The sequence below is a fragment of the Suncus etruscus genome, chromosome 6, assembly GCF_024139225.1.
Source record: "Suncus etruscus isolate mSunEtr1 chromosome 6, mSunEtr1.pri.cur, whole genome shotgun sequence".
NCBI classification, from domain to species: domain Eukaryota; kingdom Metazoa; phylum Chordata; class Mammalia; order Eulipotyphla; family Soricidae; genus Suncus; species Suncus etruscus.
In genome coordinates, this window is record NC_064853.1 from 44,179,629 (window position 1) to 44,198,870 (window position 19,242).

The window sequence follows — 19,242 nt, forward strand, 5'->3', positions numbered from 1 at the left end:
TATGGGCATGAAAATTGAGAGATGGAGTGAGTTGCTCAAAATTAGAAACTAGGATTTAAGCCAGAGTTGTTGCAATTTCCCCCTCCTCTTTTTTCCCCCCAATCTTATTCCTGCCATTGACTGCTTAGGTGTAAAATCACCCCACGCACCATATCTCCAACCCCAGTGAATGAGTCTAGAGCAGGGTCATGCATAAAATAATCCAGACCAGGCTGAGGGTGAAACACATATAGTCTGGCAGTCTTCTACTTCATATCTCCACCAAGCTGCCTGCCAGAACTGCTGTTTTTTTTGAGTATAGAGACCACCCCTGGGTTGGGCTGTAGGGAGAGATAGTTCAGGCTATCCTGAGCACCTCTCACCCAGTTTTATAAGTAAGACAGTCTCTGTTTTGGGGTAAATTCAAGTTGTATACAAGCATACAAAGGAGGGCCAGAGAGATAGCATGGAGGTAAGGTGTTTGCCTTGCATGCAGAAGGACAATGGTTCGAATCCCAGCATCCCATATGGTCCCCCGAGCCTACCAGGAGTGATTTCTGAGTGCAGAGCTAGGAGTAACCCCTGAGTACTGCCGGGTTTGACCCCTCCCAAAAAAATAAAAAACATACAAAGGAAACAGAGATGATCTTTGTTTTAGGTAAAATAAGGTGTAACATAACACTTAGGGATCACTCTGACAGACTTGGGGAACTATATGCTATGTCAGGGATCAAACCAGGGTCATCTGTGTGTAGGGCAAGCACTTTTATGTATTATCTCTGGCTCCTGATCTCAGAGTCTTAACTGTCTTGTAGCATAGCTTCTAAGTATAACCTGTCACAGGTATTTACCTAATTAAAATCTATTATTCAGTGTCACTGAGCAGATATGGGCAGTGTATGGTTCTCAGAGTTTTATAGATGGAGAAATTAAGGCTCAGACCGAGTATCAAGTGCTTCAAGTTACACAGATACTAGGGGTGGAACATGGAGATGAAGCCCTCTCCTACTTTGCTTTAATCTCCTATGATCTTTTGTTTTGTTTTTGTTTTTGGTGGCCACACCTGTTTGACACTCAGGAGTTACTCCTGGTTAAGCACTCAGAAATCGCCCCTGGCTTGGGGGGACCATATGGGATGCCGGGGGATCCAACCATGGTCGGTCTTAGGCTAGCGCTTGCAAGGCAGACTCCTTACCTCTAGCGCCATCTCTCCAGCCCCTAATCTCCTGTGATCTTGAGCCTCTCCTATTGGTTTCTTTTTTGAGGGAGAATTTGGGCCACACCCTGCAGCAGTCAGGGGTACTCCTGCCTCTGTACTCAGAAATTACTCTTGGTAGGCTCAGAGCAATCATATGGGATGTTGGGGATTAAACCCAAGTCTATCACATGCAAGGCAAATGCCCTACCATGCTATGCAATCTTTCTGGCCCCTTCATTGGTTTCTTGTTTTGTTTTATTTTGGTCTGGTTTGGGGGATACACCCAGTGATACTCAGGGATTACTACTCAGGTTCTTCGCTCAGGAATTACCCCAGTGGGCTCAGAAGCCATATGGATACTGGAGATTGAAACCAAGCCAGCTGCATGCGAGGCAAGCTCTCTCTGCTATGCTATTGCCCTTTGGTTGGGGGCTACACCCAGAAGTGCTCAGGCTTATTCCCAGCTCTTTGGGATCATTCCTGTGGAACTCAGGGACTAGGGTGCTGAAGATCAAATGTTAGAAGCATGTGCCCTGCCCTATGTACTACCTTTCCAACTTCCAATTGGTTTCAGATGTTTTCTGTGTGAAAAGTGGGATGTGGGACTGGCCAGCGGTTCTGACCTCAGCAAAGCCCTGCTATAAGCAGGTCTTCTTTTAAAGGCTCCCCACAGTCAGTCTGCTCATTCCACATGGGCAGCCCTCGGTGCTACTGACTAGCTCTGCCTCAGGCTAGGAATCAGTTCTCGCAGCTGCTTAGAAATCCCCATAGCGCCCGCTGTCCAGAGCTCAAGGGGGAGAGGGGGTCACTGTTCTCATCATTGATTCCTTCCTTCCTTCTGAGTTGAGAGTGGCAGCTTGGAAAACATTCAGCTGTTTGCAATTCATCTCATGTACACTCAAACTAGGGTGAGTCTGGAGGGCAGCCCTCTGCCTATGTCCTAAGAGATGGCATGAAAGTCAGCTGTATGGTAATGGCTGCCCGGGAACACCAAGAGGTTCCCCCACATTCCTCCCAGTTGATGTTTTAGAAACCCCCAGGGCAGGTCTGTGGCCACCTGGCTCAGCCTCCCTTTTATTCTCCTGTCCAGCTCCCCAGCAGGAATCCCTGGCAGCTTAGGGTCTCACGCACTGCTCCTGAAAAAGCTTGCCATCCTGCTCTGCAGAGTGTTCCAAAGGGGTCCTTCGATTCCCTACCACTTCCTGCCTGCTCTGGGGAAGTCCTTCAATGCAGGCTGCCTTTGTGTTTTGTCCTCAGCGAGCAGCCTGAGGAGATGCTGCAGAGGGGATTAGGGGTCCCTGCAGCCTGTTCCTGAACTAAAGTCTGGTTTGGGGCTTCTCTTGCTTACCTATACCTGGGACCCAGTTGGGATAGGGCCTGCAGTTTCCTCACCCTCTAGAGCTCCTGTGTGCCAGAGCAATAGCACAGAGGTAGGGTATTTGCCTTGCCCTGGACGGACCTGGGTTTGATTCCCGGCATTCCATATGGTCCCCTGAGCCTTCAGGGGTGATTTCTGAGCACAGACCTTGGAGTAACCTCTGAGCACCACCAGGTGTGTCCCAAAAACAAAACGAAGAAAGAGCTGCTTTAGTACTTTCAATGTTACTGTTTGTCACTGAATGGGATTAATTCTGGCCTAACTCTCAAGTGTACTTTTTAAACCATGCAGCACCCTTCTTCCTAGTCTGGAGAATGATAGTGCTAGACTTAGGATCCTGTAACCTCTGTGCCAGTGTCCAGGGTCTCAAAAGTCCTCTCCACTCCCACCCATCTGCCCTTGAGCTTGGAAGAAAGCATGCCCCACACCCAGCAGAATGTGAACTTGCATTCGAAAGATTAACTGAATGAGTCTCCAGTGACTAAGCTCTGGGAAGGGGAACCCCACTTAGAGCCCAGTTTGTCCTGCCCTCCCCTTTTCACCTCTCTTGTCCTTTGTCTGGTTCTCACATTTATTTTTCTCCTGGGTAGCTGGGGCAGGGAAGCTAACAAAGGGATGCATTTGCAGTAATGCCCACCCACCCTTTGAGTAGCACTTGCATCATTAGGACTGAGTAGAACAGGGTGTGCCCCCCCCCCCACCTCAGAGCAGGCATTTTTGTTGCGATTCTCAGCCTCCGGATGTGGAGTCCAGCCTCCCTTGCAGTGCTCTGCTCGGACTTGCTCTCGAGGAATCCTGCTGTCATCGGTCCTTGGCCGCATGACTGCGTCTGCTAGGCCAAGGACACTGAACATGACTTCAGAGCCAGGAGCCTGCATTCAGCTGTGTGAAGGCTAGACAGCCTTGCCTTGACATGTGTCTTGCCAGACTTGCTTCTAGTAATTTGTCGTGTTACCTGCTCCCTTAAGTTCCTCGTTAGCCCCTTTAGTGCTCTCTTACCCCTGCCACAGCTAAGCAAGAGTCGTTAGAGAAAGGTATCAGCCATGCTGGCGGTAGGAGGAGTTCTCTGCTCACCCTGCTTATTCTCAAGTCAAGGCTTCCAAGGCCCCCCTGGGTCAGGGGTGAATAGAATGAGTGACCAGGCCACCTGAAATGATCGCAAGCACCAAGGCACATCCCAGCCTAAAGCTTCAGTCAAAACCTTGGATGCAGCAGCTGTTTTAGTTTTGTTTTCTTTTTCTTTTTCTTTTTTTTTTTTGGTTTTGGTTTTTGGGCCACACCCAGTGGTTCTCAGAGTTTACTTCTGGCTCTATGCTCAGAGCTATCTCCTGGCAGACTCCAACGACCATATGGGACCCAGAGATTGAAATCGGGTGAACTGCATGCAAGGCTAGCGCAGTACAAGGAGTCCCGTTTTTCTAAACATCTCCCAATCTGACCACTAGAGGTCACACTCTGCTTTTCCAGTCAGAAAAGCCAGGGCATTAAAGGTTGCCACAGCCCAGAGGAATCACCTCTGGCCTCAGGGTAGACTTCATACTCAGTGTCCCTTCTGCTGAAAAATCGGGTCCTGGAATGAGTGGCCCTTACTCTTCTTTATAACCCAGAAATATTCCCTTCTGCTTGTAGCCAGGCATCGCCCTGTTGCCTTAGACACTGACTTGCTGATCCGAGTTGGTGTTAGTTGTTTGTCTCAGCACTCCAGAGGCCCATTCTTGCTATGTGTGCAGTGAACACAGACTGTGGGTGCCATGGTTAAAGCTGCACTGGCATTCAGTGTCTATCCTGGGGATGTGGGGCTAGATTTAAAGGTGATAAGGACTGTACCATGCCAGAGAAACCCCTTCTTCCTAGCAGAGATGGCCAGCCTCAAAGCCTCATGTCCCAGACAGGGCTTCTAGGTGTTCTTCCTATTGGAGGCCACTATTTGGAGAGGGATCCTTGGGGAGCTGTTTCTGTTTCTGCCAGAGCCCAGAGATGAGATCAGAACTGAGAAGCAGTCTAGACTGTGAGATAACTTTGATGTTACGATTTCCCCAGAACATGTGCTGCTTTCTGTGCTGCTTTAGTTTATTCAGAGCTCTATACTTGGCCCCTGGTGATCAGCTTCAGTTAAGACTATTTGACTTCAGCCATCACCAGCCCATGACCACCCACACCTCTGGGTGCCCTAGTCCCTGATCTCCTAAGGTACTTAAGGCCTTTGAGAATTTTCAGCAGCACTTAGCCTCAAGATGGATAGGATGTCTACATTGCATCCTTGACCCTTGAACACCACCAGGAGTAATTCCTGAGGGCAAAGGCTGGTGAACTTCCCTGAGCATCACCATGTGTGGCCCCAAACCAAAAATAGGGACTACTGGGAAAAATGGAATAAGGAAGAACTAAAAGATAGATAGTACTTTGTCTATATGCTGACCTCAGGCTTGCATAGTAGTGTTTGCAGGTTTTACTGTTAGAACTGCTTTTCTTCTAGTAGGCCACAAAACTGTGGGAGAACAGGAAACAGATTAAATTAATCTCTGTGAGCTTCACAGAGGGTGAGATTGTGTTCGGTCATTTCAGAAATAGCCCAAACTCCTTTGTTACTGAAGCAAATAATGACATAGTAGCCTATAAGATGATTGCAAAATAAAACAGCTGTAAACCATCGTATATTCATAAAGTACAATCCCCCACCCCTTGGATGCCTGTCTTTCTGTAACATGCTCCCTGACTTACAATGGAGAATAATCTAGTATTATCATGAAAGGGTGGGAGTTCTATGAACTGTCTCTTTAGCCCCAGTTAAAGACTTTTCATAAAGCTTAATGAGGGCCTTGCACTCAGCTGACCCAGATTCCATCTTTGGCATAGAGTCCCCTGAGCCCACTAGAACTAATCCCTGAGCACTCCCAGATGTGGCCCCTGCACAACAACAAAAGAAGATATTCTGAGCTGCAGTGATTGAACAGCATGTAGGGTTCTTGCCTTGCATGCAGATGACCCAGATTTAGTCCATATTACCCCAAATTATCCCCCAGTATCAAGCACTGCCAGTGATATCTTAAGTGTGGACCCAGGAGTAAGCCCTGAACACTACCAAATGTGGCCTGCCAAAATGAACAAACCTTTCTCTCCCCACTTTATTTTGAGGGGTTTTGGGGTCACACTCAGTGACACTCCTGGCTTTGTGCTCAGAAATCGCTCCTGACTTGGGGGACCATATGGGATGCTGGGAAACCGAATGACGGTTCGTTCACTGCTCCGGCCCCTTTTTTTCTCCTTTAATAATATTTTTTTAATCTTTTAATGAGGCACTCCCTCTGGAATCACCTGCTGCGAAGTGTAGAAGTCCTTCCTTTTGCTTCCCAAAGTTTTTCCTCTTTGGAGAAGCCCATACTCTCTTGAGCACATTTCCTTTTCTCTCTTAATCACATTTCTCCCTAAAAGTTTATTTGCTATGAAGATGCTCTCATGCCATTTAAAAATCCCAAATCTCACCACCAAATAGTTTATTCATAGTTTAATCAGAGTATTAAGAAATAAAAATGTGGGGCCGGAGAGATAACATGGAGGAAGGCTGTTTGCCTTGCATGCAGAAGGACAGTGGTTCGAATCCCAGCATCCATATGGTCCCCCGAGCCTGCCAGGTGTGATTTCTGAGCATAGAACCAGGAGTAACCCCTGAGCGCTCTTGGGTATGACCCAATCCCTCACCCCAAATAAAATAAGATAAAAATGTTTTTACTCCTTAGACTATTGCTCCTTAATAGTCTAATACTCAGTAAACTTGGAAACAAATATTTTCCTGTTGGGTTTTCTTTTTTGGAGGGGAGGGGCATCTTTTTGTTTTGGGTCATACCTGGCTATACTTGAAAGCTATTCTGGATCTGTACTCAGGGCCACTCCCAGTGCTGCTCAGCGGGTCATATGGTGCCAGGGGTTGAACCTGGGCCTTCTGCACACAAAGCATGCACTTAGCCTATTGAGCTGTCTCTCAGGCCCCAGGATACATTTTTGTGATAAAAGAATTGGCTATGGGTCTAGAATGATATCACAGCAATAGGGCATTTGCCTTCACATGACACACCCAGGACAGATCCAGGTTCAATCTCTGACGTCCCATGTGGTCCCTCAAGCCTTTCAGGAGTGATTTCTGAGCACAGAGCCGAGTGCTGCTGTGTAAACTGAGTGTGCCCCCAACCCCCCCCCCCAGAAAAAGGCTATGATATATGCCACCTTCAGTGTCAGACCTCCCTAATTCAGCCATAGTAAGCTTCAGGACTGAACATCTCTTACATCATAATTATACCAGCAAGTTGCAAAAATTCTCTTTTTTGGGTGGCACATACAGTGATGCTCAGGAGTTACCTCTGATTCTGTTCTGGGAATCCACACACATGGCAAGGCTTAGTGGATTGACCATGTGAGATGCCGGAGCTTGAACCCAGATCAGCTGTGTGCAAGACAAGCTCCCTACCAGTTGTATTCTCTACAGCTCATAAAAATTTTTCTTTAAGAAAAAAATCTTTATCATCATTTGGGGGGAAATATGGACATTTTGGGGGCAGGGAGCATAAAGATCTGTTTGTGAACTGAAGAAATTTTTTCGTTAATCCATAGAAGGGCTGAGTTATATAATCATCAAATCCAGTTTCTCTGCTTTAAATGTGTGTTTGTTAAATGCCAAGTAGATGGCTCACATCTCCAAACATGGAACACATAAGGGAACTCTTGGTTTGGCCCTTGAGACCACATGGTCTCCTGAGCACTGACTGTAGTGTAGTGACCCCCAAGTACTACTGGATATGGCCTCCAGAATCAAACAAAAAGGTTTTGTTTTTATAGACGATGGTGCTTCTAATTAAGACTCTTTTAAAATATTCCCCGTTTACTCTAATAAACTACAAATTATAGTAAAGTATCCCTCCAATTACTCTAATGGGGACCAAGTGCCTTTCAGAAAGTTCTTTTGGGCCTTTCAAGGCTTGTGGTCTCTGGAGAGCTTAAGACAGTGCTCATGGAAGGATAGTATATGGATGGTGCCCATGAGGGGATGGGATGAGGTGTGCTAAGCTAGAGGGGACAGGGTGGGCATCCAGCTCAGCACTGGAGTGGGCACGGAACTGAGAATTGCAGCAGGCCTGATGGGTGGGGTGGGAGGGATCACCAGAGCAGCAGTTCCCGGAGAGCCTGCAGCCCTGTCCACCGGCTTCTTTGGTGGACAGCCTCTGTGTCTCAATGCAATCACCTCGGGGCCGGTGAGGTGGTGCTAGAGGTAAGGTGTCTGCCTTGCAAGCGCTAGCCAAGGAAGGACTGAGGTTCGATCCCCCAGCGTCCCATATGGTCCCCCCAAGCCAGGGGCAATTTCTGAGTGTTTAGCCAGGAGTAACCCCTGAGCATCAAATGGTTGTGGCCAAAAAAAAAAAAAAATCAATGCAATCACTTCTGTTTGTTGGTTCAGCAGGGCCATGTTGACGTTGGGGCTTGTCCCTCAGGTTTCATGACATTAATTCCTGGCGTGTTCAGTACTCTATCATTTCACAGGATGTTTAAAATTGAATCCTTCTCCAGGCAACCACGAAAGGTCTCTTTTTAACTTCCTGCCCTAGACCCCACCACACTTAAGCCCTGTACCTAGTTCAGCCTTTTATCTTCGTTGTAAATATCACCTTGATATATTTTTGCACTTGATGTGTTAATTGTGCAGCTTGCTATGGATCAAGGTCTTAATGTCTCGTCTGTTTAACCTGGTTAAACTTTCTTATCAGGCTGGGATAGAGTTCCCAGGTGAGCATGCATTTACCTGTGTGAGGCCCTGAGTCCAGTCCCTGACACCAAGAAAAGAACTGTTCACTGAATTGTCATAAGCCCAGTTGGGGGACAAAACATACAGCTCACTGGTGGGCTCCACTGTTGCTGAGCTGAGATAGTTGAAGGGCGGGTGACCACACAAACTAAACCTGTATAAGCAGGTCATTGAAACAGACCTGCATGGTCTGTACTTGTTCAGCTCCACACAGCAGAGCACATGAGCATGGAGTCCCTTCTAGCCTGGACACTGGTTCTGACTGCCCTGCCTGTGTTTTCCTGCTTCCTTTATACAGAAACAGGGCAGGGCATTGTTCATGCACTGACCGACCTCAGCAGCCCCGGCATGACCTCAGGGAACGGAAACTCTGCCTCCAGCATCACCGGCACTGCCCCCCAGAATGGTGAGAATAAACCACCACAGGCCATTGTGAAACCCCAAATCCTGACGCATGTTATCGAAGGGTTTGTGATCCAGGAGGGGGCGGAGCCTTTCCCGGTACGGACTACTTCTTTTCCCCTCTTTTTTTTTTTTTAAGTATATTTTGGATGTGTATTAGACTATTTTACATTTCCATGTAAAATTTCCAAAAATGTGATCCGTTTGCTCTTTCTTTGTTAATTTTGCCCTCCAGGATGTCAGGACTGTCTTCTTTCTAGGATTGTGGCAGGGGTCAGTTAGAATTGTCCTCCCACAACTAGAAGGTTGGCACAGTTTGTGCTTTTCCTATCTGTGCATGTGTGATTCCTTAGTCAGAAATGGGTTCACATTGGGGTGTTTGGGGCAAGATGATAGATTCTGGGAAATGAAAACACATATCTGACTTGAAGATAACCACAACCTCAGTGGCAGAACTTTGGCTCATTAGAACAAAAGGAATCTGTAGAACAGATTTTCCAGGGATGTCGGAAATGAAGAAAAAAGGGGTTCAGCCTGCAACTGCTTTTCTGGGGATAGACAGAAACTTAGAAGGGGAATATTGAGAGTCAGGGGACACTTTGGAAAGGAGCCAAGTGTCTCCAGTTAAGCATCAGATCCTATGGATATATGAAGGAGCCAAGAGATGGGTTTATCAAGACATGACCCCTAACAGATTCTTGCAGTGTGGAAAAAGGCCAGAGCCAGGTGTAGCCTCCTAGCCATTTCAGGCTCACTATATTCATGAGATGCCATATGCCTTTTGCTTATTCTTGGCATCCACAAATGGTTTGACTAGTTAGCAGAAGTCTCTGTAAGTGTCATCCACAGAGATTGAGGAACTAACTTCTTCAAAAATGCTGAAGAGGGCCAGAGTGATAGCACAGTGGGCAGGTTGTTTGCCTTGCACGTGGCCAACCCTGGTTCAATTCCCGGCATCCCCTATGGTCCCCAGAGCCTGCCAGGAGTGATATCTGAATACAAAGCCAGGAGTAACCCCTGAGCACTGCTAGGTGTGGCCCCCAAAATAAAAACACAAAAATGCCAAAGACAAATAGATTCTTGGGGCTGGAGAGATAGCACAGCGAGTATGGCATTTGCATTGCACACAGTTGACGTGGGTTCAGTCTCAAGCATTATGTATGGTCCCCTGAGCCCTCCAAGAGTGGCAGGTGTGGCATCAAAACCAAAGAGGACAGGCCAGAGCAATAGAGCAGCGGTAGGGTGTTTGCCTTGCACAGGGCTGACCTAGGATGGGCTTTGGTTCGATCCCCACTGTCCCATATGGTCCCCCAAGCCAGGAGCGATTTCTGAGCACATAGCCTGAAGTAACCCCTGAGCATCACCAGGTGTGCCCCCGAAAAAAAAAAAAGGGGGTGGGGGAGACAAGTAGATTCTTGTTCTTTTCTCCAGAGGCCATTCAATGCTAACTGCCTGAAATCCACCTGTAGCATCTTAACTGAATAGCTCTGGCCTGTCAACCTCCCTTCCCACCTTAACTGGGAGGGCCTTGTTAGACCAGGATGCCATAAAAGCACATGACATTAATTCCTGGCGTGTTTGGTACTCTATCATTTCACAGGATGTTTAAAATTGAATCCTTCTCCAGGCAACCACGAAAGGTCTCTTTAACTTCCTGCCCTAGACCCCACCACAATCAAGCCCTGTACCTAGTTCAGCCACTGGGCTGCCTGAGCAGGGCCAGCAGAGCAATGTCACAGGGATTAAATCATCCCTGGCATCCTGGCAACCAGAGGGCATTTGTTCTATCTGAAGCCCATGTTCACCTCTCCTCTAAGACAGCCTAGAGCACAGGAGAAGGTGAAGAACAATGCAAAGTCAGAAGCTGGCTGCTGAGGGTGGCACACATGTGCGTGCCCAGCCCAGCTCTTCCTTCTATGATGAGTGAACTCTGGGCTCAGACACTGGGAAGAGTGACCGGTTTCCTAAGCATCAAGTTGTCCATTGTTCCTAAATTAAAGCCGCCCTGTGCAGGGTACTTTGTGCTTTGGTGCCCATTTGGCATTGTGCTCTAGTTAGTTAAAAGAAGGCCTGGAGCAGGTCACACTGAAGTAATGAACTTGGGGCTGGCTTCTGTGCTAAGGTGTTTTATACATGTGATTGTAATAGGCTGAATAGCAAAGAACCATCGACTAGCTGTGCCTCATGGCCCTCTGTCCCTTCGTCCTCCAGGTGGGACGTTCGTCCCTGCTGGTGGGGAATCTCAAGAAGAAGTATGCACAGGGGTTCTTGCCTGAGAAACTTCCCCAGCAGGATCACACCACCACCACTGACTCCGAGATGGAGGAGCCCTATCTGCAAGGTGAGTGCCTTGAACCCCAGATGCTGCCACCTCACAGGACTCTACGGGCAAAAGGCTGGCTGGAGAAGCAGGCCCACATAATTTTTTCTTCCTGAGCCAAGGGATGTGTAGATCTGGCAGCCTAGTCAGCATCTTCTCTGGTCTCATCTCAGTCCCCACCCCAGAAAACTTATTAGAAAAGGCCAACCCTCAAGGGACTGTTGGTTCCCCCACCTTCAGCCAGGTCCCTGAATTCAAGAGCTAGTCCTCCTTGACAGACTTGAGAAGTGACTGTAGGGGTGAGTTGGGGCTGGTAGGCTCTACCTTCATTGCCTCAGGTACTGCAATCTGGTGTCTGCTACAAAGCCTTAGACCCAGTGCAGTCTGTGGCCTTGGTTTCTCTTAGAGCTCTGGGTTCTGCCTTACTGGTGTAATTGCAGATCTGGAATCTCTTCAAAGCCTTCTGTTCTCTCCTAGAGTGGTAAAGATAGGTCTGCTTCAGGCTCCACAGAATTACAATGGACACACTGGTCACAAAACCAGGCACATTGGCCACCCTCTAATACCTTGGGGCATTGGCCACCCTCTAATACCTTGGGGCAGAGACAAGAAACGCAACTTTTATTTGATCTTAGCCAAAAGAGAAGTGATAGGGCCACAACTTTCAAAATTATCATGATAGTTAGGCATTTTCCATTTTTTCTTTTTGGTTTTTGGACCATACCTGGCAATGCTTAGAGATTACTCCTGGCTCTACACTTAGAAATAGCTCCTGGCAGGCTCAGGGGACTATAGGGGATGCCAGGAATCAAGCCTGGGTTGGCCTCTTGCAAGGCAAATACCTACCTGCTGTGCTATCGCTCCAGCCCCTCTTTCTTTTTTTTGAAAGGAGAGCACGCCCAGTGCCAGCGATGCTCAGGCTATTAGGTTGTTCCTAATTCTGTGCTCAGTAGTGACCTTTGCAGTGCTTGGGCCATATGTTATGCTAGAGAATAAACCAGGATAAGGCTAGCACCTTTCCTCCTGCACTATTTCGGCCTTTCAGTTGGGCAGTTTCTAAGCTGAACAGAGCTAAGCGGGCACAGAGCAGGGAGGCCCCCTGAGGGGATGACAGCAATCCTATGACAAAGGCTCACTGTCCGTTTACCAATTTTCTTGCTTTTCAGAATCCAAAGAGGAGGGTACTCCCCTCAAACTCAAGTGTGAGCTCTGTGGTCGGGTGGACTTTGCCTACAAGTTCAAACGCTCCAAGCGCTTCTGTTCCATGGCTTGTGCAAAGAGGTGAGTGAGTGACTTCAGCCTTAGGCCTGACACCTTCGCTTCTCTTAGAACCACACTTCTGTCCTGCACCTCCAGTGACTCTCCACCTCAGCCCTCATGGCTTTCCCAGCTTTCTATAGTTGGTGTGACCTATTAGCAGCCACCTTGTCCCTACAGATCCAATTACCACATGACTTTGAGCACATTCAAGAGGACCACAGAGTCCAAGTAAAGAAATCTGGGGGCCTTAGCCCTGGGGAATCTGTCTTGCCACCCCCCAAAATCCTTCCTTGTCCTGCCCATGGCGGCACCATCCCCTTAAGCTCTACCTGTAGCTATGGCTCTACAGGAGTTCCCTCTGAGTTGAATACACCAAACCTTAAAAGAAAGTGTGACATGGGTGGCAGCTGACAGACGTGTCATATTTAGTTGAGAATCCCTCTGTGAGATGGGTACAGCCATAGTCTAGGAAACAAAGGCATAAGGAGAAGTGATTGTATCTGATGTCCTCGGTTGGGGAATTCAGACTTCTCTGATGCTGAAGGCCTACGTGTCCTTTATACCAAGGTAGAAGAGCAGCTGACCTTGAAGTCCTGACCTCTAGTCAAGCCCCCACGCAGAGGGGCCCATGTGCCAACTAGAATAACGCCACTGTCAGCCTCTATTCTGTTAGACCATGCCAGAGGTAGTTGGGACACCTTTGTGGAGTTTGCCAAGCTACTTTCCAGCAGGACAAGGTGGTTCTAGCACAGCAGTGCAGTTGGGAGTTCTAGCCATGAGCCACAGTGTGGCAGCCACTACCTTACAAGCACTAGTTCTCTTAACGAGATCCTCAGAGAGCTCTCCTTGCCTGCCTGAGGCTCAGTCACGACCTCCATCACTGACGGACACGGGACTGGAAGGAATACATGGACTTTACAGGGGGCCTGCACACCCTCTGGCTGCTCTGACTTCCTTTATTTTCCTGGCTCTGGCAGGTACAATGTGGGGTGCACCAAGCGAGTGGGACTTTTCCATTCTGACCGAAGTAAGCTGCAGAAGGCGGCAACCACAACACACAACCGCCGCCGTGCCAGCAAAGCCAGTCTGCCCACACTTACCAAGGACACCAAGAAACAGGTGAGTGGGCTGGGAGCCCAAAGCTCTGTCCTCACCACTCCTGCATCCCCTCTCTGAGGGGCTCAGCACACATTCCTTGCCCCTGTGGTGCTCTCAGGCTGGTCTCCATGTGCTCAGGGTATCTCATTACTCCATTTCTGTCCAACTGTTAAATCATGAGTCTTATTTTTATTTGCTTGTTAGTTTTGGTTTTTGGGTCACACCCAGCAGTGCTCAGGGGTTACTCCTGGCTCTGTGCTCAGAAATCGCTCCTGGCAGGCTATGGGGACAATATGGGATGCCGGGATTCGAACCACTGTCTGTCCTGGGTTGGCTGCTTTTAAGGCAAATGCCCTACCACTGTGCTATCACCTCCCTGGCAAATCATAAGCTTTAACACAGCCATGTAGACCCAGATGCTTAGGGTGTTCCCCGATGGGTGTATCCTTGATTTCTGGGGCCCTGGAATGGTACTTCCCTGCCTAGCCCCATGAAGAGATGAGCTATCTTAGTACCTTTCTGCCTGTCTGCCCTAGACAATAGGAGAAAAGGCCATCTTCTCTTCCCTTGATTCTTGCTGTCTGTCTCCCTGAGCCTGGAGCACAGAGTTGTGTGTCCTGTCTGTGTCAGGAATTCTTGCCAAAGATGTGCAGGACCTCTGTGGTACACTATGGCTCTCACTTACCCTCAAGCAGCCATTCCCATATTTTCTTGGTTTACTGCCCCCTTTTCAGGAAAAAAAAAATTCTTCAGCAAGCCTGCCCTGGAAATCTGCCTTCTTTAAGAGAGCAACGCACTGATCACTTCCACCCTCAGTCCCACGCTCCAGGGGGTAGTGCCTTTCACTATGCAAAAACTGCCTTAAGGGCTGCCTAGTGTGAGATTTTAGAACCTTAAGTGTATTTTGCTACTGCTGTTAATGTTTTGGTTCTCAACTGCTTTAAAAAGTTGTTGAGGGCTGAAGAGATAGAGAAATAGTGCTGGAGATAAGGGACTTCCTTTCCTGCTGCTGCCCCCAATTCCTACCAGGCACTATCTGGAGTAACCTCTGACACTGAGCCAGGAGTAGCCCTTGAGCACTGTTGGGTGTGGCTTAAACATCTCCCCCACCAACAAAATAATTGATGGAAAATATGTTTCAAAACATACACAGGCCACCTCTGAAACCCAGAGACCTGCTTTAAATTTAAATGGCAAGAAAAAATAACATACAAAATAGGTCACTGCCATGTCTAGTCATGATGAAAGAGACAGAATGGAAAATACATTCTGATTAGGAATTCAGTGACTTACAATTGTGGTGAGGGGCCAAGTAAAAGGAATGACAGGCTTGCTTTTGCCCATCACTCAGCTGCATTGATTTTTTTCCAAATCCTTAGTAAGATTCTCCTCTCCCCCATAGTCTGCAGGTGCTGTACCCCTTTCAGTTACTGCTGCCTTGCAGTTAACACACAGCCAAGAAGACTCCAGCCGTTGTTCAGATAATTCGAGCTATGAGGAACCCCTGTCACCCATCTCAGCCAGCTCATCCACCTCCCGCCGGCGACAAGGCCAGCGGGATCTGGAGCTCCCTGACATGCACATGCGGGACCTGGTAGGCATGGGACACCACTTCCTCCCAAGTGAGCCCACCAAGTGGAACGTAGAAGATGTCTATGAATTCATCCGCTCTCTGCCAGGTAAGGCCTGGGAAGTTTTGGAAAAGAAGGAGGGAGGGACCCAGTGACTTGACCTCAATACCCAGGATGTAGCTCTGCAGTTGATCCCAGGCCTTGCATCTGAGGCCCTGGGTTCAATCCCTGGCACTGCCAAAAGATGAAAGAAAACTTAGAGTAACAGTTGACATGCTTTTGCCAGATGTAGTGTGTGCACCAAGGAGAAGGTTGGGCAAAGACACATACATGAGGTAGATGGAAGTTGGACATCATTCTCCTGTGTGGAAAAGCACAAGAGGTTTAAGGGCTAGAATGTAGAACTTTGAGAGCAAAACCTTCCATAATTCTCGGTCACTTTCATTAGAACCTCACACCTCTCCACTGCTGCTTCCTCCAGCCACCAATCAGGGCAGGGTTGATGGCAGCCACAGTTGTTACAGATAGAGGGTGGGTCCTAGTGGTCAGGAGACTTGAGTCACAGACTGTTTTTGCATTTAGTCCATAGTAGTTCCATTTTCACAATTTGTTGTCACACTGGCTATAGTAGGGAATTTGCCACACACTGTCTTGGGAAGTTGAGATTATGATAGATACTAAGTCATCCAAAAGCTCCTTCCAAGGTGCCCACCACAAAATTGTCACGTAGCCAGTGACCATTAACAAGAAGACTCTTTAGAGCACCTATGCTCCTGATGCAGCCAGTTCACACAGACGTGCTCGCCACTGTGCCCTTGTGGAATCACACCTTGGAGCCCACCTATGATTGACACACTTTCAGATCAGACACACAGTCAGCCCTCCTCATTGGGCCTGAAAAGGAAGCATGGCTACCCTTTCCTTTTGAAAACAGCCTTGAACCCCACTAATGCCATCCCATATCTGAAATCTCACTGTTAAGACCCATGGGCGAGGCATGCCATAAAAAGTCTTTGTGGACTTCCTATGAATCTTGTTGCAATTCACTTCATTAGACCAAAAAAATGTTCTTATCAAAAATAGCTTTTTAAGATGAGCCTTTCTATATATTGGGCTTCTTCTCAAGCTGAAGCAGTGCCTTTAGCAGCTTTAGAACCCTGTAGAATCATGGATGTCCAGCATGATAGTATAGTGGGAAAGGCAGTTGCCTTGCATGTGGCCAACCCAGGTTTGATCCTTGGCATCCCCAAATGCTGCCAGGAATAATTCCTGAATGCAGAACTAGTATTAACCCCTAAGCATTGCCAGGTGTGGCCCCAAAACCGAAAAAGAAAAAGCCCTAGATCCAATCCCAGCCCTTAACACATCATGCTGGAAGTAACCACCTACACTGCTGTGGGTATACCAAACCTGCAATGATGAGTATTTGAGGTGAAAGCTATCTTGGAGGTAGGGCCTGGGAGCCCTGTGCTTCTCCATACTTCTCCAACCCTAGGGCAGCTCAGCTTACTCAGGGCAGCAGGTCTTAACTGGTCTGTGCCTGAGCTGGAGCCAGAAGCTTTGGACCCTGGAGTGATCCCCTCAGCCCCTCTCCGGTGTATGTGCAGGACTCTGGGAGATGATGTGTCAGGGGCTGCTCTGACCAGCTAACCATGTCTTTGGCCTGTTCTTCCTTCTAGGCTGCCAGGAGATTGCAGAGGAATTCCGTGCCCAGGAAATAGATGGGCAGGCCCTGCTGCTGCTCAAGGAGGACCATCTGATGAGCGCCATGAACATCAAGCTAGGGCCTGCCCTGAAGATCTATGCGCGCATCAGCATGCTCAAGGATTCCTAGGGCCTGGGCAGCAGGTGCCTCGCCCAGGGCGATTCCCACTGAGCAGAGCCAGACAGACTTTCCTGAGGGGCCCAGAGAAGAGGCTGATAGGATAGCAGGAGGAAAGGGGCTGCCCCCTCAGGGCATGCCCAGTGGCAAGGAGGTGAGGCAGCCTCGCCCTGTGGCTCTCAGGGGCCTTCCTTCCTGTGGGAGGGAGAGGCAGGTGGTGCAGAAGATGGGGCTTTACGCTTGTACATATTGATAGCACTGGCTTCCTCCAAAGTCCCAATACTCTAGCCCCACTCTCTTTCTCTCTCTCTCTCTCTCTCTCTCTCTCTCTCTCTCTCTCTCTCTCTCTCTCTCTCTCTCTCTCTCTGTCCCCCCATTTTCCCAGGGGGTATATGGTCAGGGCTCCCCAACCTTGAGTTGGGTCACTTCCGAGGGCAACTGCTGGGCCTAGAGAGAGGCTTTGGAAGCCCTTGCCTGCCTTCCTCCCACTCCTCTCTCCAGGCCCGACTCACTTCCGTTGCCAGCTTCTCCCGCTTCAGCCTGTTTCTGAGCAGCCAGGGGTTCGCCCCCTTCCCCTTTGCAGGTGGAGAGAGAGAAGCTGGGCCTGCCTGCCTGCTGGCCCAGACGCCTTAAAGCTGTGTGTGTGACTGTGTGACTGACTGGAGCCTGGCTCACAGCGAGGCAGGCCCAGGGCCGCTTGGCATCTCCAGGTCTTTTGTAGCAAACAGCCACTTAGTGCTTTGTCCTGGACTCCACTCAGCCTCAGGAGGGGAGTGGGGAGTAGGAAGGACTGACGGACAAGGCCGTGAGAGCACAGAGGCAAGAGCAGAGAGGTTTTCCTTCCCAGACTTGTCAGCATGTCTCCGAAGCCCCGTCCCTGCACTGTGAAGTCCCCTGACTGCCCTGCTGTCTCCAGCAGCATCACAGAAGCCCACCCTGGGGCCGGGCCTGGATCCATCCACAAGCAGTGAGGGGAGGGGCCCTAGAGGGCAGCAGGAAGGGCTAGGTCTGACTTGCTCTGGCCTATGCAGGGTTCTAGGGAAAGAGGGACTCTACTCTCCCAAGGAAGAGGGGCACCTTTCTCAGCTTGTTCTGTTCTCCACTTGTTACCCACCCCACCCCAGCAGGGTTGGAAATGAAGGACTTTTTTAACCTTTGTTTTTGTTTTTTAAAAATAAAACTGTAAAATTTATTCTTGTGTTTATTGGGCCTTCTTTCACCCAGAAGAGGGTCCCAGGATTGAGGGAGTGCTGGCCATCTTAAAAGGGCTAGCATGCCCAGGATTTGTGGGGGGAGGGCTGAGGGAGGGCTGGCCACCTAAAAGGGCAAGCATACCCAGGACGAGGGAGCAGCAGAATCCAGAGGCCTCCATCTCAAGATTCCTTGCCTGCCATCCACTGTGCTGAATCTGTACTGTGGGAAGAGAAGCCAGTCCCTTCCAGCACGCCACTCCCACAGTCACCACTGTCCTGCCCACGTTTGAATGGCTTCATTTTGCTCTGCTCACTGGGTAGGTTTGGGTGCTGAAAGGTAAAGTTATTAGGCCAGGAATGTGACCTAGTAGAGTCCTAGCTTTGCGCGTGTAAGGCACTGGTTTTGATCCCTGCTCTGCAAGAGAAAAGGTGTGGGGCTGGAGAAATGGAGCAGTAAGTAGGGCACTTCTTATCCTTCATGCACTGCCCGCCAGCTCCCATTTGATCCCCAGCACCACATATCCCTGGAGCTCTGCCAGGAATGAATGATTCCTGAGCACCACTGGATATGCACATACACACACACCCAAAATAAAGTTGAATCCACGACCGCTGCCCAGGAAGGGAACCCCCAGCCTTGAATAAAGGAGGAAAAGCACCCAGACCCAGGAGCTAAGCAAAGGATGCATGAGTGGGGCCTGAGTAGGAGCGGATGGGTTGGGGGTGAGGCGTATACATTCCATGGTGCTGGGCTGACCAGGTGCCTCTGGGAGTCAAGCCATGTGTGTGCCTGGGAACAGTACCGCCTGTACCCTGAGGGTGGCCCTGTGCGTCACATTCCCTGCATAAGAAAAGGAGCCTCCAGCTCCAGCATCTTGTCTAGACAGCTGCAGGAGTGGGAAGGTCAGTGGATCAGCACAGGTGCCTTCTGTAGGTGTAGAAAAGAATTCTACATGTTTCTACACGTGTTTAGACGTGGTTTCAGGGGATGTGGTTGAGAAAAAGTTACTTAGGGAGGGGAGAGTTAGGAACTGAAAAGCTTGATTGTTCAACAATCTAGCTGCTACCGGATCTGATAAGGCTTGTTAAAATATAAGACCCAAGAAGCTCATTGGAACTGCCACTGGAAGATCTGGTGTTCCAAGGTGCTCGCAGCTGTTTCAGAAAGGTAGGCATGAAGGACCTGGGAAATTGGTCGTGGAGCCCTGCTACTCTGTAGGTCATGAGAGC

The 19,242-nt window shown here is 49.0% G+C and overlaps 1 protein-coding gene across 4 annotated transcripts in view; it reads left to right on the forward strand.

Annotated features, from left to right (window-relative positions):
* PHC2 (polyhomeotic homolog 2) overlaps positions 1-17,150 on the forward strand; it is a 131,995-nt gene extending 114,845 nt beyond the window's left edge. For all 4 annotated transcript variants that reach the window (XM_049774696.1, XM_049774699.1, XM_049774697.1 and 1 more), the window contains 6 exons: positions 8,645-8,847; positions 10,960-11,089; positions 12,235-12,349; positions 13,306-13,447; positions 14,829-15,105; positions 16,677-17,150. In XM_049774696.1, the coding sequence (XP_049630653.1) occupies positions 8,645-8,847; positions 10,960-11,089; positions 12,235-12,349; positions 13,306-13,447; positions 14,829-15,105; positions 16,677-16,831 (1,022 nt within the window). In that variant the 3' untranslated portion in view covers positions 16,832-17,150. The remainder of the gene's footprint in view (positions 1-8,644; positions 8,848-10,959; positions 11,090-12,234; positions 12,350-13,305; positions 13,448-14,828; positions 15,106-16,676) is intronic.
* The last annotated feature ends 2,092 nt before the right edge of the window (positions 17,151-19,242 follow it).